Source organism: Mustela nivalis (assembly GCF_964662115.1).
Source record: "Mustela nivalis genome assembly, chromosome: 13".
In the NCBI taxonomy this organism is placed as follows: Eukaryota; Metazoa; Chordata; class Mammalia; order Carnivora; family Mustelidae; genus Mustela; species Mustela nivalis.
In genome coordinates this window covers 29328942-29354276 of record NC_139032.1, presented here as the reverse complement: position 1 = coordinate 29354276, position 25335 = coordinate 29328942, and the positions used below count along the sequence as shown (strand labels likewise).

Genomic DNA, 25335 nt, shown 5'->3' with positions numbered 1-25335 from the left:
GGCCAACTCGTCACACTACACCAACCAGAACCACAGACCCCCACACTCCCGAGCCCCGGAAAGCACCCAACCAAGTCCCACTGGTGTGACACCCTTTCGCGGTTTTCTCCCAGTCACAGTCCTCACTGCAGCACCCTGTGAACTTGCGGAAAATGGGGGCCAGCTCGGCAAGGCCAGGAGAAGGACCCCAGGGAGAACCACCCTGCGAGACAGACTGCTGCTCTGCGCCCCACCCAGAGCCCTCGGGAAAGCGCATCCCTTTCCGCCCGTGCACACGGGTGCTCGCCTCTCCCTGATGCACATGGACAGGAATAACAAAGCCTAAATGGGGGCCTATTTTGTGGCAGAATAAGGCCTCCAGGCAAGCAGGAGGCAGGGTGGTCCCACCACAAGTGGGCGAAGGTCCAGGAGGCCCAAGCGAAAGGCTCTTTGACACCAACATGAAGCCAGCACTTTCACTTCTCTTACTGTTAAAAATAGTTTACTGTCACAATAAATAAGAGATCTAGTCTTCTGACCCCCGAAAGCCAACATGGCATCCAGGAAGCACAGTCCGGCATCCCCTCCCCTAGAAGAGCAAAAAAAAAACAATGAGTCTTTTCTTTACAGAAGAGCTCAGTGCATTTCAATATTTCAGTGACAGGATGTTTAAAAGACATCACAGAGATGCTGCGTGAGGCTGAGGGACTGACAGATATTTCTTGCTCACACACAGGGCTTTTACCTCTCTTCCTACTTTTTTCACAAAGAAAACCCTCATTTTTTTAGCCCCTAAACTCCAGGACCCAATCCACATGGCCACTTGTCACCACACATAATGGGGGGGGGAGGGGTCATCTTCCCAAAAAACTGGCAGCAAAATGACATTTGTCTCAATTTTTCCCAGCAATATTTCCAAAGTGGGTACTGACAGAATATTCCCTCTCCAGATCCCCGAAAAACCTGAATAATCTTTGACAGAGGCCGTCACACAGGTGTCTCACACTCCTTCCCCCACTGGAACTAGAGAGAGTGAGGCTCTCTGTGCTGGGGGGCCAGGGCCAGAGAATTTGGGGCAGGCCTCTGAGGAGAAAGTGGTCCATCCTGTATGTCCGCTCTTCCTCATTTTCTATTTAATTAATTAAATAATGGGGTAGTGGTTGCCCTGTAACTTCCTCAGTGAGCTCACCGAGCACAGTGCACAGCCCCAACGGCGCCTGCGCCTCGCATGCCTCCACAGCCTCTGTGGCTCCTGGGTTCCACTCCTGAGTTTCAGTGTTGTAGGCGCTCACACAGGCCAACATGGATCAAATCACACTAAAAGATCCATGTTTTATTGTAGTTCAGTTCTGTCAAGAGTTGAAAACACTGAATGACCTTCTGAACTAGGACTCAAATTCACCTCACTCCAACTTCGTGCCGGGAATCATTGAGAAGGGCCCAGGCAGCCAACAGCCTAGTTCCAAAGCCCATCAGTGTGGTCAGCCAGACAGAGAAGGGGTGAGGCAGCACTGGGGAGGGAGGAAGAGAGGGGAGCAGAAGAACCAGAACCCAAAGAGGATGAGAAAAGGGGCATATTTCAGAAGTGAAGAGAGGCAGCGCTGCCTCAAGTGACAGAGAGCATGGTCCCAGGTCTGCACCCTCCTCCCTCCTGCTGCTCTGCCAGTGCGCACACGGCAGGGTCTAGGTATCCAAAAGGGATCCTGCCTCTGACACGTATACCTGTGGATACACACGCACACACGCAGAATCCTTGCCCTCACTCTGCTATTTTCTGTCTTTTTCTTTATGCTGGTTAATGGTCTACTCAATTGATTTCATGACCCACCATGCCTTGAGCCACAAGGCCCGAGGCCCAGGCCGGAGGTCTGCCACTCAGCCCCAGCAGCACGGCCCTGCGCCTCAGGGTGGGGAAGAAGAGTGCCACTCCTGTGGCTGCTGTGGAGACGGACTGAGGTTTGCCCATGGCGAGCGCAGCAAAGAGTCCCATATAGTGAGCACTTGTCATCTTAGCAGAAGTGGCATATTTCTGGCTTTTTCACTTCACAAGTTCTGTTATTTATTGAGTTTATAGAACCTTCGGAATATCATCTCAAGGAAGTGCTGTTAACTGGTGAAATGAGAGCAAGGTGCCTGTCAGATGGTTGCTGGTCCAGAGGGTGGCCTGGAAGCTGTGTGAGGCAGAGCGGCCTGCGAGGGAAGGTGCAGACAGGGCTGGGCTCTCGGGTGGAGAGGGGGTGAGGGGCATGAGGTCCCCAGGCCTCTTGGCCCCGGCTCTGCCTGCCCAGCGACTGGTTTCAGGAGTCTGAGATTCCCTGTGGGAGGAGCAGCAAGGGTGCCCCCAGAGAGGGGCGGAGAGGCCTGGGGGCCAGGGGCCAGGCACTGGGAATTTCCCAAACCACCTGTGGAGACAGAACACTCAGCTCAGCCATGCCTTTAGCCCCAGCCCCATGGTGTTTCTGCCACTTCAAGGAAGTCCTTACTACCCCAAGGCTCAGCTGAGCTGAACTACCTCTGGTCCGCTCCCCTCACCTGCCGTGGTGCTCAAAAACTGGGACCTGCCTCATAGGGGTCATTTGTATTCCCAATCCATGTCTCAGATTCAAGAGGACAAGTCCCATGACCCAACGGGGCCTCTGTGTGATATGACCCTAACCTTCATCAGGACATGCCGGGGCTCCCCCTTATTTAGTTGTTCTCTCCTGGAAACAGGAATAAGTCCACTCCCCACCCCAATGTCTTTTCAATCTGAGAATTTTCATGTATCCAGAACCAGTTTCCTACCAAACTCTGGAACAAGAGTTGGGAAATTTTCTCAGTCAAGGGCCAGACAGTGTTTCTGGCTTTTTGCTGCCCATCTGCCACTGTATTGCCAAAGCGGCCTAGACGTCTATAAGTAGGTGGGCACAGCTATCTTCAGATAAAAGTTTATTTATCTGGGTGGGCGGGGCTGGCCTGGCTATACTTTGCTGACCCCTGCTTAGTATGGCGGAAGTCTACACCCCAGGTCCCCAAGTGAGGCGAGGTGAAGGGGTGCTGGTAAACATTCAAGCCCCAAAGCTACCTGCATGAGGTCACAGAACACAAAGCTGGGAGGTCCTCGTGAGCTGGCTCAGGCCTCCATCCTGGTCCTGCCGGGAAATCTAGTACATTCCTAAATGTGGGGCCTCTGAGTCCTTTTCTCACTGTGGGTTAAATTCCTTCAGAAACAGAGTGACCCTCGAGCCAGTGGGCCCAGCACAAATGCGTATATAAGGCATCATGCATGGACAGGTGACCTGACATCAAGGAAACGCAGTCTTTGGGAAGAGTGACCCCCTACACCAGCTCACTCCTAGTCTCCCCACATTGTTGGAGCTTCCCTCTGAATCACCACACACCCAGATCCCATACTTAGTCACACCTCACAATTCTTAAGGCTGTTTTATAGCTTTTACCTCAAGTTTCTTCTTTTTTCCCTTAATTTTTATGTTTTCCATGAAGCTATTTCAAAGAAATAAAACATTCTTTATGGGAATGCTCCCTGTAAGTCTGCTTGTTAACTCACAGACTAGTTTTCCAAAGTGGTTTTCAAACTTTTCTTGAACATCATTCTTCTAACTTTCAGTAAACGTCAACTCTGAAACATTCTAAAGACAAATTAGAGAAATAATGTTAGTGGTTCTTCAAGCAGTTTAAAAACCTCCACGTCAGGGAGGAAACACCTCTAAAATAAACCATAAACTTGTAGGGCCCTGGGTTCCTCAGAGCTGAAGTTTGAAAACCAGTGACTCAGAACTGTTGTGCCTGAAGAATAAATGGATTCACAAAGTCTGAGCAGACACTGCTGCAGACGTAAAAACAAGAGTTCAGTTCTGGGGGCACCTGGGTGGCTCAGCTTTGGCTTAAGTCGTGACCCCAGAGTCCTGGGATCACCCTGCATCAGGCTCCCTGCTCAGCGGGGAGTCTGCTTCTCTCTCTCTCCTACTCCCCTTGCTTGTGTTCCCTCTCTCACTGTGTCTCTGTCATATAAATCAATAAAATCTTAAAAAAAAAAATTAGTTCTGGTAACTCAGTTAATGCCCCCAGGCTTGGTTCTCCTCACCACGAGCCGCCCCCACCACACACACGAGCGCAGGTCAGAGAGAGGAAATCAGCCACGCTGCTTCTGTCACTGTCGTTCTGGAGCCAGGGTTTGGTTTGGTGCACATCAGTGTCCAAGCCTGAAAAAGCACCTGTGGCTCTGGAGGGAACTGCTTCCCTTGTTTTATCTTCAAACGTTGATGATCTTCACAGCAGCGTTCAACATGGATATATTATTTTGTGTTTTTCCTTTTCGATGCCTGCCGCTGTTGGGCTTACTAGTGTAGCGTAGCCCGCAAACCTTTGCTCAAAAACAGTGATGGGAATGCCCTTCTGTTAACTTACCACAGCTCCATTAAAGTCTGTGTGTCCCCCCAAAGTCCCAAAGTGTGTTAATTGCCTTTGGCTTTTTAACAAGGAGGCTGTGACATGAGATGGCACTGCCACAGCCCTGCCTCACTCAGCAACACTGGCGTTGGGCCCAGGATCTTCTCGGTGCACATCCTTGACCTCACCCTTTTGGCCGAGCCCAGCAGCACTCCACGCCCACTGGCCACTCTCTTCAGCTTGTGTCTGAGATCTGCTCCGTCCCCAGTGCTCGCGGACAGGCCGTGTTCCCTTGTCTGCCCATGTACGTACCTACCCTGAAACATAAGCCTGGGGAGAGCAGAGGGGCCGGGCACCTTCAGGCCATCTCGAGGCCCCGTCTCGATGCCTGGCTTGACAAATGTTTGATAAATGTTCCTGATCGAATGTAGCCCTTTTAAAGACTCAGAATGCTTTCCAGCTACTTGGAAATTATAAGGCACAGTTGGAAGCTGTAAAATGCTTTGAAGAATGTCACCCATTCCTATTTATGACAGGAAGTACTCCCCTTTCTTTTCAGTCCTTTTGATTTCAAAATTTACTGTTAAAGGAGAAAAAAATCTATCTAGGGAACATGATCTGGGAAGCCCATTAAACCTCATTGAGAGTTCCATTTTATATCTGTAAACAGAAAGACCAAGGCTCACGGCTTGTGGGAATTACTAAGTCTAACACTGCAATAAATGAACCTGCTTTTTCAATTTGTGTCTGAAATTAGATTTAACTTTGCTCTAAAGCGGCTTTCCTGCTGGCGAGGGAAGCCGGCTCGGCAGCCTGGCAGCAAGAAGGCCTTCGCGGAGCATGGCTCCAGGACAGACAGCGTCTCCAAGCCAGTGCTGCCTTCCGCGGCCTGTGTGATGGTCTGGTGTGACTCACGAGAGAGAGGACAGACCCCTCAGCTGTGTGGCTGTCCCCTCAAGACATGCCACATCTGTGCCGTGACTCCAGCACTTCTCTTTGCTCCCATATTCCCTGCTCCCTTCAGCTGCCACCTTCATGCACTTTTTTGAAACAAGAAGGAACGAGAAGTTCCCGCCATTTGCTGTCACAAAGCCGGGTGGGGAGGGTAAGGACAACAAATGCGGCATCAGGCTGTCTGGTCTCTCAGGGCTCTTACTACCCATGCCTGAGTCAGCCAGGGACGGACAACTGGTTGTAACCGGTTACAGCCAGATGTAACCAGAGCTGCAGCAACAGGCAAACCCCGGATCCTTCAGGACCGCCTCACACTTGGCATGTCCACCCAGAGCCCCCGGAAGGATAAATGGGATGACAGACGTCAAGGACTAGCAGAGGCAGCCTGACATAATTCACAAGGGCAAGTTCTAACCTTCCTTCCTTCTCCTGTGGACCTATTTCATGCTATTCAGTGCAAGTGGCTTCAAAAAGCAGAACTCAGGAGCCCATGATGGGCCCGCCTTGAAATACGGCACAATTCGCCTTCCTTTCCCAACAAAACTGAGCACTGGATGGCAGTCCGTTCTAACGCGGAAGTCTGTGATTAGGAAGAAACACATTCCACCTTCTTTATTCCTCTCGTTACCATGTGACACACAGCCGGTACTGAAAAGAAGACTTTTACTAAAGTTGGCAGAAAGCGGGACTATGGGTAACCTCCTCCGATAAGCTCAGAAGGAACACCGGTGCCTTCTCTTACCTCTCCTCAGAGGCAGACTCGAGGCTGGAGGGCCTCCCTGACTCCATCAGAAAGGACCGTTCCCTCCTGGAGGTGTTTCCTACTCCAATCACCTAGTCACGTCAGGTGCTAGCTGCTGTTCCAGAAGACCTGGAGACTCAGGAAGGGTCATTCTCCAACAGGTAAGTATCAGATGCTGAGGATAAAGTAGTGAATAAAACAGACAACTCCTGTCTTCTTGAAACTTGTAGTCAACAGAAGGTCTAAGCAAAATCCAGGAAACCAGCAATACCTTTGTGAGAAACGCCGTGAGAGAACGTAACAGGGTGCCCCAGGGAACGGCGGGGTGGGGGGAGCAGAAGACTGAGAAGGAGCTGCACGACCACAGCGCAGAAGGAAGACACCAGCTCCGGAACGAGGAGGCCTTCTGAGCCCAATTTCTAGCCATAGCACACATGCTGCAAACATTTCACCCTCCCTTCCCTTCTTTTTAATGGCTATTTCTTTCAATACCCTCCCTACAAAACCACTATTCACAGCAGCCAAGATGTGCAAACTGTCTCTTGTCCCTCAGCTGATGGATGGATAACGGCTATAATGCATCCGATCGAACTATCTGGCAATACAAAAGGAATGAAGTGCTGATACATGCTAAGACACAGAGGATTCCGGAAAACAGGACGCGAAGTGAAAAGAAGCCGGTCACAAAAGGTCACATATCCTGTTTGTATGAATGTCCAGAACAGGCAAATCTAGACAGACAGACAGACGAGTGTGTTCCCAGGACCGGGGTTGCAGGCGGGGACAACAGCAAGGACAGCCACAGGCCACTGGGGTTTCTCTGAAGGAGGAGGAGGATGTTCCACAATCATTTGTGGTGATGGTCACACGACTCTGCGAGGACACTAAACCACTGAACTGTACACTTGAAACAGTGACTCCAGTGGCCTCTGAATTATTTCTCAAAGCTGTTATTAAAAACCACCCAGGAGTCAAGCTTGGGAAGGCTGTTTCAGCAAAGGGCACTGCTCTACAGAGTCTGTTCTGGAGGAAACTACCTGGTGACCTGACAGCAAAGCTATTTGCTCCCACCCACAGACAGGCAAGACCACTAGGGCTACGGAACACGGCTCCATGTCGTTCAAGGTGCAAGTGCAACAACGTGCAGACCAAGTAGCTTTTAAAAAATCAATGTTCCTGCCACCCCACAAAGTGTAGCTGGTCCTTAAATTTCACACACTTACCCACACACAAAATGCCACAATTTGGATGTAAGTGGGAGCTTTTAATTTTTTAAACAATTTAAATCCAATTTTCCCTTTGCTCTCAGGGACCAGCACAAACACACGAAAGGGCGTGCGTGGCCACAACACAGTGTGGGAGCCACAGAGCACTGCCTCCCGCCCCACAGCAGCTGCCCCGGGGAGGGGCCCCCCACACAACTCAGGCAGAACCTGCATCCCATGTGTGGTACGTGGCTTCCACAGCTCGAAGGTTAGACCCCCAACCCTCAAATCCTGGTGTGACGGGAAACTAGGGAGCAGGAGACATGTCCAGGGGAGAAAAGCAAGTGCCCCCTCCATTTCAGGGTATTTACGGGACACTTTACATGTGAATATGGCTCCGTTCAGTTGTGTGAAAAAGATGCCAGTGTTCGTAGACAACAGTGTGTTTTCTGCTGTAGATTTCAGCACAGAAATAGATTATGAAATACCTAATCTACTGATGGAAGAATAAAGAACCCAGAAGCACCAACATAAATGTTCTTTTCCTTTTTTTTCTATTTACAGATAAATTATAAATACCATCGACTGATTTTAAGTGTTTATTTAAATCGTCCATCTAAGGAACACTGAGCAGATTATGCCATTAATGGCTCATTTTTTTATCTTCATCACTTAACACACATTTGAACAGCCCCAGAATGCTAGAATGATTCAAGGTAAATGGAATACAAATCCCTGGGTTCAGGAACAAGAAAGGAATATTAATCTAAAATATAAAAGTTTTTTTAACTCTTCATTTTGGATAAGTTCTGAAAAAATTCCTTTACCATAATATAGTAGGGGACAATTTGTTATAAGATTTCCATAGAAAAAACCTAGGGGCACCGAACAGTAACAAAGAAAGAAAACTCCAAGAAAGACCTAGAGATATCTTCATGACTTGGAAGGAAATGTTCTAAAAACGGTTTCAGAAACCAAATACAACAAAGGAAAAATACACAAATATAACTAAAGAATTATGTAAGAGCTCTGTTTTTTCCCCACATCATTAAAGGCACAAGGTTTCAAAAGACAGGTATGTCTAAAGCAACTGAAGAAAATTACCCCAATCTCTTTTTTCAATCCCGCCCAAGCTTTCAAAACTCTAGAAAAGGAATTACAATACCCCGCCAAAGAGATGGCTGAGCACCACCACCGCCGCCACCCCCTCCACTGGCTCCAAAGCACTGTCTTGGCTTTTTTTAAAAAAACTGGGTATTAATTCACTCTATAGGTCACATCCAAACGTTGGGGTTCAACAGCCTTTAACCTCTTGACTTGCAACCTGAGCTTAACCATGTCACCAAATCACCAAGTAGGACCCCTCGTCCCTGCAAAGAAATTGTGACAAACTGCCCCGTGCTGGATATGGCTGGTGTTTTGGGAAACTCCCACCTCATAACTCACCCTGAAAAACCACCTCGCTAATTGCCACACACCATTCTGACTCTCCACAATGGTCGTCTTTTTTTTTTTTTTAAATGCTTAATCCCAAAACTGCCTCATGGGGCTCTAGGCCAGGAGGGCACCTCCAGACAATGGTTAAGGATGTGGGGAGGTCCTGGGGTGTGTGCACAGCCTCTGAGAGGAGGGAGGAAGAGGCTCCCCTGCCCGGGGCCATCCTCCCACAGCAGCAGGCTCACGGGCCCCACAACGGCCAGACGACGGCATCGCTCTGCTGGTACAATGCGTGGGGGCTGACTGAGCAGGAGGAGGCACGGGGTTCAGGACACAGCACTTTAAACGTAACCAAATGAGCATCCTGAAGTGGCAACAGAGCCTGAAGAGACAACAACTAACCTCTCCTCTAAACTGTTCTGTGAGGAAAACAAAATAGATGTGCCTTATTTCTTTTGTAGCTGGCATGCTATGGAAAAGCAACCAGAGGAGGGAAGGGGAAGGGGGAGCGGAACACTTCGGAAGATGACAGTGACCTTGAATGGAAGGTTAGCATTCAAAGGAACAGGCACAATCAGAGCAATGGGTCAGCTTTAGAATTCAGAGATGCAGCAACAGACGAACCTTTTTTTTAAGATTTTATCCATTCACCCAACAGAGAGAGAGAGATCACAAGCAGACAGAGAGGCAGGCAGAGGGATGGGGGGGAGCAGGCTCCCGGCGGAGCCGAGAACCCAATGCGGGGCTCGATCCCAGGACCCTGAGACCACAACCAGAGCTGAAGGCAGAGGCTCAACCCACTGAGCCACCCAGGTGCCCCCGGACTAAGCTTTTATTCTCTGCCTTTTTAACATGCCAAGATCTGTGAAACATGAAATTCTCTCAATTCACAAAAACTATGCTTTGGACCCAAACGAAATGAGAAATCAGCACCAGAGTTGTCAGACTACCACACTCCTGGAATCATCCCCTCCGGACTTCAAAGACACACTGCGGTGTTTTCTGTTCCAGCAAACAATGACTTCTCCTAGTTCCCATGTACCCAAATACATGCTCTCCCCACATATGTGAAGCCCACCATGGGAGGGGCCATTTATCGGGTTTTCAAGGGCTCTTCAGCAGAAAGAGGAGGAAAGGTCTGTTCGATGTTTTTCCATTTGCAATCAACCTTGAACGTGCCCTTCTCGCAGCGGAGTAGTCAGATGCTGGTATGGCTTCTTCTGTGTTCTAGTGGTAAAACAGGTTTGTCCCTCTCTGCTAATCTGCTTCCTCAGATTTGCTTGCTACTGCTGTGTTAGTTCTAAGTTCCTTCTTTTTCTTCCTGGTGAGAGATTTTGTTTTCACCTCTCCCAAGGTTACATTCTTTGGAGCCTCAGAAGTACAGCAGACTCAGGATGGCCTTTAAACGTTAACTACCTTTCTAGTTCCTCCATGCTGTGTTGTAACCAACTGTCAAGCACTTTATTAGATAAAAGGAAAAAATTGCCTTTTTTGAATCAGCCAGTGCTGTTGAGCTGGGGTTCTTAAATGGGGGTGACTCTGCCCCCAGGAGACATTTGGTTACGTCTGGAGATACTTTTGATTGCCAAATTGGGGGTGGGTGGCGCTGCTGCTAGCGCCTCATGGGTAAAGGCCAGCAATGCTAACCTTCCTACAAGGCCCAGGGCACCCCACAGCAGAGAATTACCTGGTCCAAAATGTTGGAAGTGCCAAGGTTAGGAAACCGCGATTAACAGCAAGTTCTCCCCTGCACCCTATCCCCCCAATCAAGAACTCTGTCATCTGATGGTTAGGGGCTCCTAACAGCTAGCTTATGCTTTTCTCTCCCCTATAAAGGTTGTTTCAGATAAATAACAAAATCTGACCATTTCACAACAAATGAAAGACTGTGAATTTGACGTGAACAGAAATGACACGAAAGCCATGAATGCTCGCATTTTCTCGTATCGTGTTGTTAACAGTCCCATGAAGAAGGGGTTTAGGGCTCCATTTTAATCATGAGGAGACAGAGGCTCCATGGTTCCCAGGGAGGAACTAGGGGAAGTGGTGAGGAGAACCCCGATGTCACCCCGCCTGGCATTTTTCAAACCACAGGCTGAGACCCATTTGGTCCGTCATAAAATCAATTTATTGCATCACAATGCACGTTGTTAAAGAAAATGAAATAGGAAGTAGGAAATGACAGTAAGTCTAAGAGTAAAACTGGTTTTTGAAACTCTCTTTGCCACTTGGCTGTGACCATAAAAGCCAGAAGTCTGCAGTCCTGTCCAGGCAAAGGCTGTGCAGACAGGAAAATGGCACCAGAAAAGGGTCGACTTGGCTGTGGTCACCAGCCATTCAGGGGTCTGGGACTAGAGTGGAGCTCCTTACCAAAGCAGTGCCTTGGCCGGGACCAGGTGCTCAGCCGGGGAAGAGAGCAAGGCATGGATGAGGAGCTCCCAAGATCAGGAGTGGGCGCCATCCCTTCCCTCCCCATGACCGGCCATGAAGGCGTGTCCCCTGACGGGAGACTAGAGGGCTGGTGCCCAGCTGTCCCACTCCAACCCAATCCAACCCAGGAGACTTCCCCTTTCAGCCCTCAGTACTTCCCTGAACGCAATGAGGGGAGGAGCTGATGCTGGTAATGGCCTCTCCCAGAGAATTAATTTTCCAGCTCTGAAGCACCAGAGCAGGGAGGACACCTTGGAGACCCTCCGGACCAATGTCTTCTGTTCCCATCTAAGACAAGTAAGATGCTGAGCTACGGATTCTGAATTTCTGAAAACTCACCTAAGGTGCGCCCCTAATTTTGAAGTGCTTATCTGCAGTCCATAGAAAGAAATTAACTTCAAGGTCACTTGGGGACCTCTTGGGGAAAAAGGTCCCAGAGCCAAGCTGCGTGAATCCTTACCTCCCCCACCACAGCAGCTTCTGCTACAGTTGAAGAGACCTGCTAAAGAGGGCAGGAAAGTCATCATTTAGAAGGGATCTTAGAAAATAGCCTTTGTTCCAAGAATCAGTTAAACTTCTATTTTTTAACTTTCATGGCTCTTTAGTTGAGACAATATGCTCAAAACTGTAGACAATGTATTTCTGTGAACTGAGGTTCCCCTCAGCTCATTTTCCATCCTGGTTAAAAGCAGCCCCACATATGGTTAGTAGTTTCGTAGCTCAGAATGTAAACGATGGGAGACTCCCGTACTTAGGGTTACTCTCCAGGCTAAGAAAGGCAAACATCCCCCCACCACTGCCCCACGTTTCAGGTGGTGGCAATGAGAAGGGGCAGGCAAGGCACAAAATGACCTATGAGGTCACGTGTGACTCTGCCCAGCTTCTGGTAACATTTGCCTTCTAGCACTCTTCCCGTAAGCCTGGGAGCACGTGGCATCCCTCCCACGCCATGGGTGACACGCAGGCACCAGGAAGCCAGGGGGCCCATAACCTGGACTGGCGTGCAAAAGGCCGACACCCACCCAAGTGACATGCAGCACCCCGTGAACAACCCCAGCCTGGGTGCCACGTGCCGAAATCCTGACCGGCAGGCCTGACGCTCTGGGAACACAGCTGCAGCCCTGAAGCAAGAGCTGATCCAGACACTGAGCTACCTAGAGAAGCATTAAAAATAAAACTCCCAGTGGGGCTGCACAAGCCTGCCCACCCAGAGAAGGGAGGAGGGAAGGGCCCAGAGGGTGAGAGCACAGAAGGTGAAGCAGCCGCCGGACAGACGGCTCTGATTCACGGCAGGACAGGCCCCTCACACAGCTGAGCATACTCGGGTGGGATGCATCGAAAACGTGCTGCTCTGCAAGCACAGGAGCGCCGCAGCCCACCGAGCAAGCTGGGCCGTAAGCAGCTGGAGACTCCGCTTCAGTGAGCTGTGGCAACGCGGTGGCCCATTCCAGGACAGTAAGGACAGCCTTTCCGTACACCTTGGAGACACAGGGAAACGACCACTCCCTGCTCTGTGCTGGAGAGCCCTGTTGTCTCTGAGGCTGAAGTCTTGGTCCCAAGTCACAGCACCCTGAACAAAGAGCAGCAGGGCCGTAACTCACACTGCTCTTTGCCAGGAAAGTCACTCCAGAGCCCTTTCCCACAGGCGTGCTCCAGACACAGCCTGCCACACTCCAGTAAATTCAGCCAGCTTTCCAAAGACTGCTTATTTACGACATATTTCAAAGCTCTGATAATGACTGAAAGGGACGATCCTTACTTATCTAGGTCAAGGAAAAGCACCGAGAATAAAGTCAGAATCCTCAAGACCTTCCCATCAAATAATTCTTTCACCCATGCAATGTACTGTCACTTAAAATAAAGGCAGATGGGTTATTCAACTAAATTCCTACTAATCAACGTCACAAGAAATCACACTTAACTAATAAAGTTTCTAGAAAACAGCCTGCTTGGCCAAAATCTTGTTGCTTTTCTGGTTCTGAGTGACATTTCAAGGAAACTTCACAGTGAGACGAGCTGTCAGTGTAACTAACTCCATGCCAGGACCTCAGAGAACCTAGGAAGGGGGCCGGGCGGAAGCTCACTGTTAGAAAAAAATCCCAACTGCATGCCACAGCCTCAAGGCTCTCTTCAATCTGGCCCCCAGTCCACCCCCGACTTCATCCCAGCAGGCCCCAGAGCAGGGGTCAACAAACTCCAGATAAAGCAGGCCAAGTCAGCCAGCAGCTCGGAGTGCTGTGTATTCTTTAGAAGAGTTTTATTTAAAAGGAACAACAAGGCGGTAAAACAGGGTCTTGAGCCTCGCAGCTTCCAGGCACAGAGTGACAGGTGCCGGCGCCTGCTCTGATCCGCCTGCCCTCGCCTGTCCGCTACCGGTCACGGGGGCCTGGCATTTCAGAAGAATTCAGCTCTGATTAAAACATAACCTCATGCCTATAAATAAAATGTATTTTACACACTAATTAAAAATAACAGGCTGGCATTTGGAAACTCCCATAAACAAAAATATAAGAGTTGAAATAAAGAGCAACAGTAAACTGTTTGATCTAAGCTCAGGTGGGTAAAAAGCCACATGTGTCTTCTCTGAAGTTTTTCCATTAACTCCTGAATTTATGGGGCTTTAAAATGGGTAACAACGTCCATCTTACCTTTTAATTTAACAATGTCACAGTGAGCTTTTCCTGATTTACTCCATTTTAGTGGCTGTGTAAGTTTTCATGGTTAACCCAACATACATGAAATATTTCAAAATTGTAATCCATAAGTAGAAATCATGAAATAATTTGTTTTGTACACCAGGTCTTCAATATCCATGATGCCTTTTACACTCGTGGCATATCTCACAACAGCCACGGATCACACACTCAAGAGCCGCGTGTCCCCAACAGGCTTCCACTGGGCCCTGGATGGGTCTCAAATGTTCAGTCACTTCAACCGAACACAAACCAAACTTGCTTGCAATTTTAGGAGTTTTACATAAAAGAGTTTTTCATGCTGTGACCATGTGCTTATTTTTTACTTCAGATGACTTAATACAATAAATATTTACTATTTTATGTATATAAAAACTCCTGGAATTCATCTTGGGATTCACACCACATTCTTCACAATAAGCTAAAAGATACTACAAACCACATCATATTGCTTTCCCACAAGCATCCAGTTTTGCTTTTCAAACCACGGCTGTTAGATTTAGTTCTCATTTCCTTTACACATGGCTCCTTTCCTGTCCTAACTGAACGCAACCAGGAAGTTCTGGCACGTCTGAGCCGAGTTTCCTTAATGTGCAGCAGGATGGCGTGACCATGCACAGAACGACCCGCCTGAGTCTGTAATTCAAAAACACTCCACCCTGTCTGCTCGTTCCTTTAAGAGACTTATGTCTGACTTTATGATTTAAGGAGTAAACGGGAAAAATCTCGGGACCTCAAGAGAGCCTAGTGACAGCCAGGATCAGAGGCCCCCTCCCAGAGTGAGCACAACCAGGGAGCGGTTCACACTCTGCTCACTGAAGTAAGTACCTGCCCCGCACTCAGCAGCACACAGCACAGACACCGCTAAGGGGAAACAGCAGTTTCAACGGCCTGGAAGGCAATGGGACCCTCACTGGTCACCAACAGCGGGGGCCACCGTCTACACCCCAAGGGCCATCCTGGTTACCTCTGCATCCTGTTGGGGGAGGTGGTACGTCTTCTCGAGGCTGTGCAGAGTTCGGGCGGTCAGAGTCTTCTGCTCCAAGAGATGCTCCAGAAGCAAGATGAGCTGGTCTGGGAGGAGCTGAGGGCAAAAGCAAAAAGTCTGTGAAAAGACTAGAGACTTGACCTTGGTAAAATCTCAGAGCTTACACCATATCCCCAAAGACACTGCACTCTGGGGCCTGATTAAGCCCCATTCTCCATGGCTTTTCATGTCAGTTCTATATTTAGAGCAGATCAAAAGATCCAATGTTTATCTTTTTATTTTTAGGTTGTACAATGTGTTTTTTTTAAGGTGTGCAACATGATGACTGAATATACATATGTGCTGTGAAATGATAAAAACTGTACTGAACTTAATAAAACATTATCATAGTTCATTAGAGTTCTTTCTTTATGGCATGTAAATGCCAGAAAATATCATTTCACGCAGATAAAGATTCAAGAAGCCATCTGATCTTAAGCGAATACATAGAGAAGAAGAAACAGTTTTCAGATTTCCTGTACCACCTAAGCCTTGCAAATGTACAGCAAGAAATAAACAGCACATGATGAAACAAGAACCAGTTCTCACAATCCCTTCATTATAAAAATTTAAAGTTTACTATTCCATTAAAAAATTTAAAATGATTGTACAGGTGATTTTATACATGTGTGTATGTATAATCTTCACACACACAATGCACAAGATCACTCTTCTTACTCCTGAGTTTTCATACAGTCAAAAAATGGTGTTTATCACTTAAAGGCAAAGAGAGGAAGACGTTTTCATAGGACATAAAAAACAATGAAGATTTATGTGCCAACAGTATTTGTGAAATCCAAGAACTTAAAATGTCTATTCACTACTGAACTGGATCAGCCCCGACCACTGGGCAGTGCTCAAATAAGCTTAAATGTTTATTTGGTGGAGGAAAAAACAAATTTAAGATACATTTTGTGGGAACTGTAGAAACTGAAAAATATTTATTCTGAAGTCAGGGTTTTAAAATTATGACTTTGAATTCCATTATTATCTACATTTAGCTTTTTCTCCCTCCCTGCTTATGACCAGATAGGCCCCATCCACTAACTCGATTTTATAGGTCCAGAAGTCAATCCTCCATCAACAGAACATTCACACCACCACCTGGACTTTAATCCCCATGTTGTCACTTCAAAAGAAAACTTGAGAATCACTGGCTTCTCTTGCTACCTTCTCTACCTTTAGACCCCAAAGTGTGGACTCTGCCCCACCCCCATTTCCAAACACACGCACACAGACACTGCCCAACACGCACGGAGGAAAGCGGAGTAGAGAGCATGCACCATATTCCCCAGGCACCTTCACAGGGAAAGCATTTCTTGTGCTTTCTCACAGTGCCCTTCTAAGTGCTAATAAAACTGCTTTCCTAGAGAAAAACATGGATGTACATCACTTGGTTCCTGGGCATTTTTATTTTATAACATCACTTCATTCCCCTTAGACTCAATGCTGTGGATCCTCTCTCAGGTTAACAGGGCTGAAACAAGGTGTCTTCAGCAGAACTAGAGGGTTACAACCAGCACTGACCCAGGAGGACTCAAAAAGAACAGCTAACACTTCATTTTCTTTCCAATGTAAGTCATGTGCCTTTAAAATGTTTGAAGATATCAAATTACTATGTAACAACCAGTAACAAAAATGCCAGTTTTTCATTTTTTATAGTTTCTGACACATGAGGCTTTTATATTTTCAAAAATTTGCTGTTTTATAAAACAGCCCAAATCCAGGGCTCTAGGGAGCCCCTAGGGAACCTCCTCACCATCCACACCACGAGCAATCTCCTCGGGCCCTGCCTGCAGCCCATGCTCCCTCAGTCCTCCTTCCCACCCACAGCATCCTGCGGCCTCCCTCTCCAGATCTTTCTTACATTCCAAGACGGGCCTTTCTCTGGTGGAGGCTCATCCTTCAGCCCCAGCCTTAATACACCCCTCAGGTGCCCTTAGGTCACTCCCCAACTGTCCTCCTGCACTTGAGCCCTCTTCACAGAGCCAGCCTTTCTCCCCCATCACGGTCTCTCACACCTCACCAGGGCCCTTTATAAAGTGTGTCCCAGTTGCCCCCAGCCGGTGGTGGCCTGGTTTCTGCCTCTGCAGGGGCTGCCCAGAGGAGTCAGAGGCCCATCCAGCCCTACACTGTGACGCCCTTACGGGCACTGTCAAAACTGCTGCCCAGCACTTCTGGAGCTAGCCAGCCCCAGGAGTAAGAGCTTGACATCGAGGCCACTCTAGATGCAGGAAGCTGGACTCTGGGTAAGGGCCCACCCAACAGAGCACAGAACCCCCAGCAGGAACCGGCCCTGCCAACCTGCGGAGTTATAGGGAAGAAGCAGGAAGGAAAGCATCTCCCTATTATGTGTATGCACTTACAAAGAAGCCTATTGTTACAACTCAAGTTTAGGACTTGCTTTAAACTAGAGAGACCGAAGGAGGGAAGAAGCCCTTGAGTAAGCTGATTCACCTGGTCCTTAACTTACCCCAAATGGGTTTAACCAACAAACACAACTCCAGCTTAAAACCAAAGAATTACTAGCTTGTGGACCAATCAAGATGTCTGGATTCATACTTTTATATCCTAAAGTTTTCTTCTGAGCAGAAAGGTCACACATCCTCACAGAGAAACAAAACCAAAGGATCACTGAAGACCTTTGTCCTCCTCAAATTTTCCACGATGGAAAAATATTTAAAGCCAAGCCACCTGCCTGAAGAGGGACAGCGGAGATGGATGGCAGGGGGTCAAACCCTTAGGGCTCTTGAACACGTTTCATTTACTCTAAGAGGAGAGGCAGACAGCAGGCCGCACGCCCCGCCAGAGAGCCCCCTGACCCCGGCAGCGCTGCTGGAGGGTCGGCCTGCGCCGCCTGTTCAGGGCAGGCAGAAGGCAACAAGGACCCACACAGAGGCCTGAGACCCTTTCTCTGGAAGGAATGCCGGGAGTTCTGCTAGTCCTATGCTTCAGAGCAGGCTTGCAGAAATGCTTCTCTCTTAGTAAACAACCTGTAGCCATCTGGCTTCCAACTGCGACTCTTCCAATTTACCAGGAAAAATGCAGTTTCAAAACAATGAGGAAAGTAGAGAAAATCAGCAATCAAAGGCTATTTTCGTACACAGACAATAAAACTGATTCAGTATCTTTCATTCACAAATAAGTAAACATTACGTATTTTTTTTACATGACATTACAGACCCCGAAAAAAGAAGATATGAAAGCAAAAATGTGGTAAGCAGCTCCCTTTAATACAGTACATTTCTCTTCATAAAATAAACATTTACTCCCTGTAAAGCCACCCTACAATGAAAAAGTACTATGTAATACACCAAAGCGTTCACACAGCAGCAGGGAGTGAGCGGACACCAGCGAACGTGCTCAAAATGCGGTCCTGGGCACCCCCCACCCCCGCGCCAGCAGCTGGCACCACAGCGACGGGAAATGCGTGGGTCAGTCCACCCCCACCCACGTAGGAATCAAATTAAATTTCACATGACTTCTAGGCCAACTGTATTTTAATGCAGTAGTACTGAGAGCTTCCGTCACACTATGGGGTGATTAAAAAAAATAAAGTGCGCGTCTCAGAATGTTATCTCCGGAGAAAGCAGCTCCTCCGAACAGTATACGAGAACATGCCTTTCTTCCTGAGGGTCTGATGTGCTTGCGCCGCAGTCTCACAGCGACAGGAATAGAAGGTCCCTTCCTTTGCACAGACAAGGACTTCATGATGTGGTGATTATTTTCCATAGGGAAACCACATGGCATTTTATGAATTCATCTGCCTCAGAAACTTAGACAAAATAAGACAGCGGGGTGCCAAAGCCATGTGTGTACTGTGTGCGTGAAAGAGAACTTCAAGGCACTGTAAAACTTACTTAAATAAAAAACGTAAAATGCTAAAGGGGGTCAATCAATACAAATGCTATTTGTTCAGGATTTAGAAGTCTGCACTCTTGCTTTGAAGAGGGAGGATTCTGGAGTCACGAATTACCCAGAAACATACAAAGAAGAAAGAAGTCTACCTGGTATTTTTCCCAGTCCACTGAAGAGCTGAGGGAAGCCACACAACTCTGAACGGTTTTTAAAGAGTTTCCACACAGGCTCTTGGAAAGAAAATATGAATTTTCCAAACCCATCCTCCTAGTCTACAAGTAGCACAAAGCAAACAAGCCCTGACTCTTCCAGAAGCCCCTCACCGCTGTCAGAGGGGCATCACTCACTCCCGGCTCCCAGAGGACCACCCACGCAACTTGAGCCCCTCCACCATGTCTGCCATTAGCAGGACGCAGTACAGGCCAGCTCGCGCCTGGATCAGAAAATGTCACCAACACGTCCCACCACTGACCTTCCAAAGGCAGGAACCTACTCACGCCACCGCTGCCTGCAGCACTTCAGGAGGAGGGCGCCTCCCCTCGGGGCCCAGGCCGCCCGCGGCAGCCGCACACAGAGGAAGTCTCCGAGAGGCTCCCAGACAGGGAATGAGCCTGGGACTGAGGCAGCCACCGACTGACGGTGGCGTGAGTTCTATTATTACCCCATTATCACTCTGGATCGGTGCCTAAATGAAGCCTGCTTCCTCCCTGCTGCCATTTCCTTTTATCCTGGCTGGAGACTAAAAGCGGATCAATGGGGGCAATACATATGATGTCACTTCAATTTACAGCAACAGCCTCCCTCCTTCAGTCTGTCTGAAATACACAGAAAGATCAATTCTTCCCAAAAATGGTTAAAAAATGCTTAGGGAGCATTCTTCTTCCAGAAAAGCATTCTCTGCTATATTTGTCTATGTTACTACGGCAGGAACTGTTTACACTGAACAAAAACAGAAGAAATGGGGGAGGGAGAAAAATCTCAAATTCTCCTGTATGCTGGAGACTTGCTGGCTGAAATTCAACAGGAGCGGGGTCCAAACCAGAACTGAAGCAGCTGACCTTTCAAAGTCACAGGCTTTCGGGTGCAGAGGCACAAGAGAGACAGCAGTTCTGTGCCCTTTGGATTAAAAAGGTAATCCCATAGATATAAAAAGTCTTTTCTAGAAAATTTCCCTAAAGTCGAATAAATTCCTTTCTGCTCTTCCCAGAAAACACACACCACACCATACAGCCTCAGGTGCCCCCCAGGCCACAGTGCGAGAACAGACAGTACCCCTTCGTGTACTCTTCTCCTTATGGGCAACAGGAACGGACTACAGGACACAACGTCAAGCCTTAACAGATAATTTTTCAGATAGTGCTCTGACCCAAAATAAAACAAAATAAGTAAAAACCTCTAAGTTATATAAATTTTTGTATCATGACTTTTGAAAATGGGATATAATTACAATAGAATTTAAAATATTCCTCAAAACATAGGAATTCTCCTTCCTTACAACCCCAGAGCCCTGGTGAAGCAGACCTTCCAGACCCCAAACACCAGGACTATGTTCTTCACATTGATGTCAGAATATGAACTTCCATCATCTGTCATTTTCCTAATGATAAATGTTTTTAAGTGCAAAAATTAAATTACTTAATATGTACACAGACAAGTGTATGCCTAAGAGCTGTTGTCAACTAAGGTATCATGATATAACTAAAATATTCTTGGTTTAAACTCAGTAATTTGTATAGAGAAAAAAGTAATTGGTTTGAGTTGCTACTGAAAACAAACTAAAAGCAAAACTTACAAAAGAACAATCAATCCCTACATGCTAACACAAAAACTTAATACACTTTAAAGAACTGCCAAAATTAAGAAAAGAAGTCCCAGGTCTTTTATATTTTGGGGACACAAACTCCATTTACCAACAAATGAAAGTAACCAAATAAAATAATTAAGAGTGAAAATAATTTCCTTCAAAATACAGAAAGCAATCAACAGACATACTTAGCGAGCATAGTCCTTTGTGATTTTTCAAACATCTTTAAGGACTATGTCTGTAGTCAAATTTTAGTAGGAAAATTCAAGCAGAAGCAAATATTCATATAATTCATTTCACAGGGGGAAAAAACTGCAAAACATTTTGGGAAACAAAAATATAGCAGGGCGCCTGGGTGGCTCAGTGGGTTAAAGCCTCTGCCTTCAGCTCAGGTCATGATCCCAGGGCTCTGGGATTGAGCCCTGCATCAGGCTCTCTGCTCAGCAGGGAGCCTGCTTCCCCCTCTCTCTGTCTCTGCCTGCCTCTCTGCCCACTTGTGATCTGTCAAATAAATAAATTAAAAAAAAAAAAACTACATGGTTGTCTTTAAATACAATAAAAAAAATATATAGTAAACTCCCCTTGCACACATTTCTTGCCATCTTACCATACTACAGAAATAGCTCCCCCTCATTCTTTTTAATAGCTGCATAGTATTCCATTATGTGGTTCCATACCATGGCTACAAACTGACATATAAAACCAGTTGACAGTTTTCACAATAAACGTATACACATGCTGGACCTTAGGGGGCCATAAATTAGTATGCAACTGTAATTTTGAGTTAGAAAATATTACTAGTTATAAGTTAGGAATTCCAGCTCATAAGACATATACTCTTTGTTTTTGTTTGTTTGTTTTTTTAAGACATATACTCTTATTCAAAATAAATACATCAGAATTATAGACAATATTGTCTATAATATTATAGACAATAGACAATATTGTCTATAATTGTCTATAATATTATAGACAATATTGTCTATAATACAATAATTAACATTGTCTATTAATACATCAGAATTATAGACAATACTATTTTTTTAAATCATGTCAAAAACATTTCCCAATAATTTACTTAATAAAGAAATCTACTTTATGAAGAAATTCAATACTGCAATCTAATTTAAGCACTGAAATATAGACAATATTATTAATTCTAAGATTCCTGTTAGAAAAAAACCTGCAAATCAAGAAAAGTTAGAAGTACTCTCTGATACGTGTAAGCTTGCCAAATTCTTTAGAAAGTCTTAAACAAGCCTGACTTTGAGCACGCCACTGTTGTCATGGCAGAGTGAATGGACTGATCACTTAGGAATTTATAGGTTTTTTTCCTTCATGAGTAAGGATTTTCTTGAGAAGCATAAAATTCAGATCAGGAACTGTGTCCCTTTGGCCCCTTTGGCTATTGTTCTGGCAGGTTGCTGGGTAAGCAAAACAGACACGAAGATCCTAAGTACCCTGGTAATACTCTGGGAATTTCCAACGTGAGATGTTCACAAAGATTTATGTTCCAAAATGTATCACGATATAAACCATTAATGTACACATGGCCATAAAAGCTGACAAGAGGGTTGTATTTTATGCACTTTAAATAATGGGCTTTGTGTCAGCATATAGTTTGGTTAATACTTTTACAAAAGTTGGGGAAATTAAGTTAGCAGATGAAATTGTGACCCTTATATAATGTGAAAACATGAGAAGGATTGATGCGCCGGTCAGTTATATCAGAATCCTCTCTGCTAATGACGGTGTAGGTTTTAATCTCTGTGGTGTCACTTTTGGAAGTACCGCGACCAACCCAGGGCTCAATAGTAGAGCGCATGACCTGCCTGGTCTTTTCCTTTTTTCCTGCCTTCAGCTGTAAACTATTTTTCTTAAATCATGTCAAAAACATTTCCCAATAATTTACTTAATAAAGAGAAGATCTACTTTATGAAGAAATTCAATACTCCAATCTAATTTAAGCACTGAAATGTGTAAATGATTAAAGCACGTGCTCTAACGAAGTGCTGAGCTAGCACCTGGCAACTGGGCGGGCTTCTGTGAAGAGGTCTTGTTAGTACGGGCAGAGTCTCTAGCACCAGTGTCACAAGAAACCTATCAGCATCTCTCTAGTCTTAGAACAACAACACCTGAAAATAACACAGGCCTCCGAAGTTCAGATTTCCATGCTTCTCCATAAAGATGCTAACACCATCAGATAGAAGACATTAGTTCTGTGCATACAACACTCAAACACTGCTATAAATCCTATATATAAAGCATCGCATTGATGAAGTCCCAGAACCTTAAGTCAGGTTCGGTGTGGTGAGGAGGTTCGGAGCCGACGACTAAAGAAAGAATTCTTAAGACGTCATTGGTGCAAAATGGTGGTTTATTAAAGCACGGGGACAGAACAAGGCGCCAGCTTTTGCTTTGTCCTCAGCCAGCCTCCTGCTCCCTCATCAGCATCAAACAACTGCATCGGATTTTTATGTTGTCACTTACAATATAAATGAACTATCAAATGTTTTCAGTTTTTTCCAAGAGGGGAAAAAAAAGCACCCAGTAAACTGTACTTCATTAAAATTCAGAATTTTCCTTTCTTTCTCTAACTTCCTATATTACCCCCCAAATATCAAAATCACAGTCTGTGCCGGATTATTACAAATTAAACACTTGAGTCAATAACTGTAACAAGTTTAGATTCCCCTCTGTAATATCTGGGTGAATATATTTCATGTAGCCTTATGTCCCTGGTGAAGAGTGAGCTGCAGAACATACACAAAAGGTGTTCATAAACACAAATATATAACCCTTAGGAACATTTAGTCTAAAAATATACTTTTCCCTCTAAACAACTAGTGAATGGGAAAAAACACAAAAACGAAGCTCTTATTGAAAATACACTCTTCAGTATCTTATGGACAAAAACAGGATCCTCTCAAGTGGAAACAAAGAATAGAGTTCAAACAAAACTACATTGTAACTTCTGGAAAAAGTTTAAGGTAGCTCCTTATAGACTGTAACCCAACAGTGCCCACTTCTTGTGCCATCTACCCCTGGTCTGACATTCACATGTTTATCAAATTCAAACAAAGGAACTAATGTCCAATACAGCAGGTGTTGTAATACAGTAAGAATGACTGCAAGAACAGTTGGCAATCAACGATTTGCCAATTTAAATCTATTACAAGAAAACTTATAGCTACAAATGAAAATTCAAGCCAGAAGGGATTCTCACTTCTAAACTAAAACAAATCCAAAAACTATACACATTCAAATACATCAATTTAAAAAGTTTTATAAGCATTCTGTCTAATAACAGATGTGGTAGAGAGTTCTTATTTTAAAAGCTAATGGTAAAATAACTGAAATGCCTCTGCAATTGTAATCAACTGTATTTAACGAAATGATGACTCCGTGATGTCTTTAAAGAACTAATAAAATTTTAAGTCAGGTTGTACCAGGAGCTGTAACAACCCATCTGGCTTTAAGTGCAAAAACTTCATAGTACCTCTAAGAGAGACTTGCCCTTTGGTTTCTAGAGTCTCCTTGTTAAAACTTGGTATTCAAGATTAAATTTTTCAAATTATCGAAATTACCTGCTAAAAAGAAAGTAAGCCACAAAAGCATTTTAAGACAATGGTACTGAAAAAACTGTAAGGTGAGAAAAAGACCAGAAACAGAAGGAAGGAGAAACCAAGTCAATCACTGGCCTCGGCATGGACACGGACTCAGGCACAGATGGACACACATACTCAACATGTTTTTTAAATGCAAAACATAATTTATAAACAAATTTCATTCTTGGGTGTCTACTCTGGCTTAGAATGCTAATATTTCATCACTCCTGGCTCCCACCCTTTCTTCTTCACAGGGGCATAGTCAAAACAACAAGAACATCTTTGGGTTAGACTTTTTTTTTCTAATATTCTTTCTAATATTCTTTCTATATTTTCTACCAAATCCAAACCAAGCATGACTTTAGCCACATGTCTAAAATGTGTTGTGGTTTCTATCATAATGCTGACAAGGAGAAATGCCCCTAAATACATGTATAGTCAACCACAACTAAGGAGGCAGGGTGGGGGTAGGGCAGACAAGGGTGAGGAGTCAAGCTGCATGAGTGACTGTGGGCAATAAATAAAGTTGTGTTTACTTAATAAATACACGTCGAGAGTGTGGTTCCACTGACTGTCCAATGGCTGAGAATTATTTCACAGAACTGAATATATATAAAGCACAAGTCACATTTCGCTCAAATTCTGTACACTTCTGGATTCGAGTCCAGAATTCGAGACAATTTATAACCAGGATTAACTCTGGAAAGTCTCATGAGGAACAAAGCAAAGGATTAACTTGGGAAGGGTCACTCTGACACTTACAGTAATTCGGATTATTGAAAAAGATGTGGATTTAAGAACTTCAGGAGAAAGAAAGGGAACAAGTTTCACGTACTTTCAAAAAAAGTTTGCTCCATTTTCAATTTCTTCTCTCTCCTTTACCTCAACACCAGCTCACCTGAAGGGAATGGAAGTTCCTACTGGGCCAACATTCTGTATGAAGAGAAGTGGCTGCCTTGTGGATTCACATCATGTGAAAAGGCAAAACAGGTGAACGAAAATGGAATAAAACCACACAGACATGTTTGAAGCCAGATATGCTTACTCCCAAGTTGCGTGCTATGTACAAATGGTTGAATAATTCACATATTAATGTACTTCCCATCATGACAGACTCTATTCCCAGCTAAACAAGTAAACTAAAATGGTAAGTTTTATAAAAATATTCTTTGGGAGTGAAATGTCCACATTATTGCTAGAAGAGTTCAT

General features: G+C 45.6%; 1 protein-coding gene and 1 long non-coding RNA gene across 12 annotated transcripts in view; both read right to left on the bottom strand.

The window, feature by feature from the left end:
• The window catches only part of AOPEP (aminopeptidase O (putative)), a 333405-nt gene that overhangs the window by 7021 nt on the left and 301049 nt on the right, over window positions 1-25335 (bottom strand). For all 11 annotated transcript variants that reach the window (XM_082697218.1, XM_082697221.1, XM_082697212.1 and 8 more), the window contains one exon: window positions 14797-14913. In XM_082697218.1, the coding sequence (XP_082553344.1) occupies window positions 14797-14913 (117 nt within the window). The remainder of the gene's footprint in view (window positions 1-14796; window positions 14914-25335) is intronic.
• Window positions 1759-7607, bottom strand: LOC309847285. The gene is made up of 2 exons (XR_014302374.1): window positions 6065-7607; window positions 1759-3608 (listed from the first exon to the last, which is right to left on the bottom strand). It is a non-coding gene; the product is annotated as an uncharacterized lncRNA (long non-coding RNA).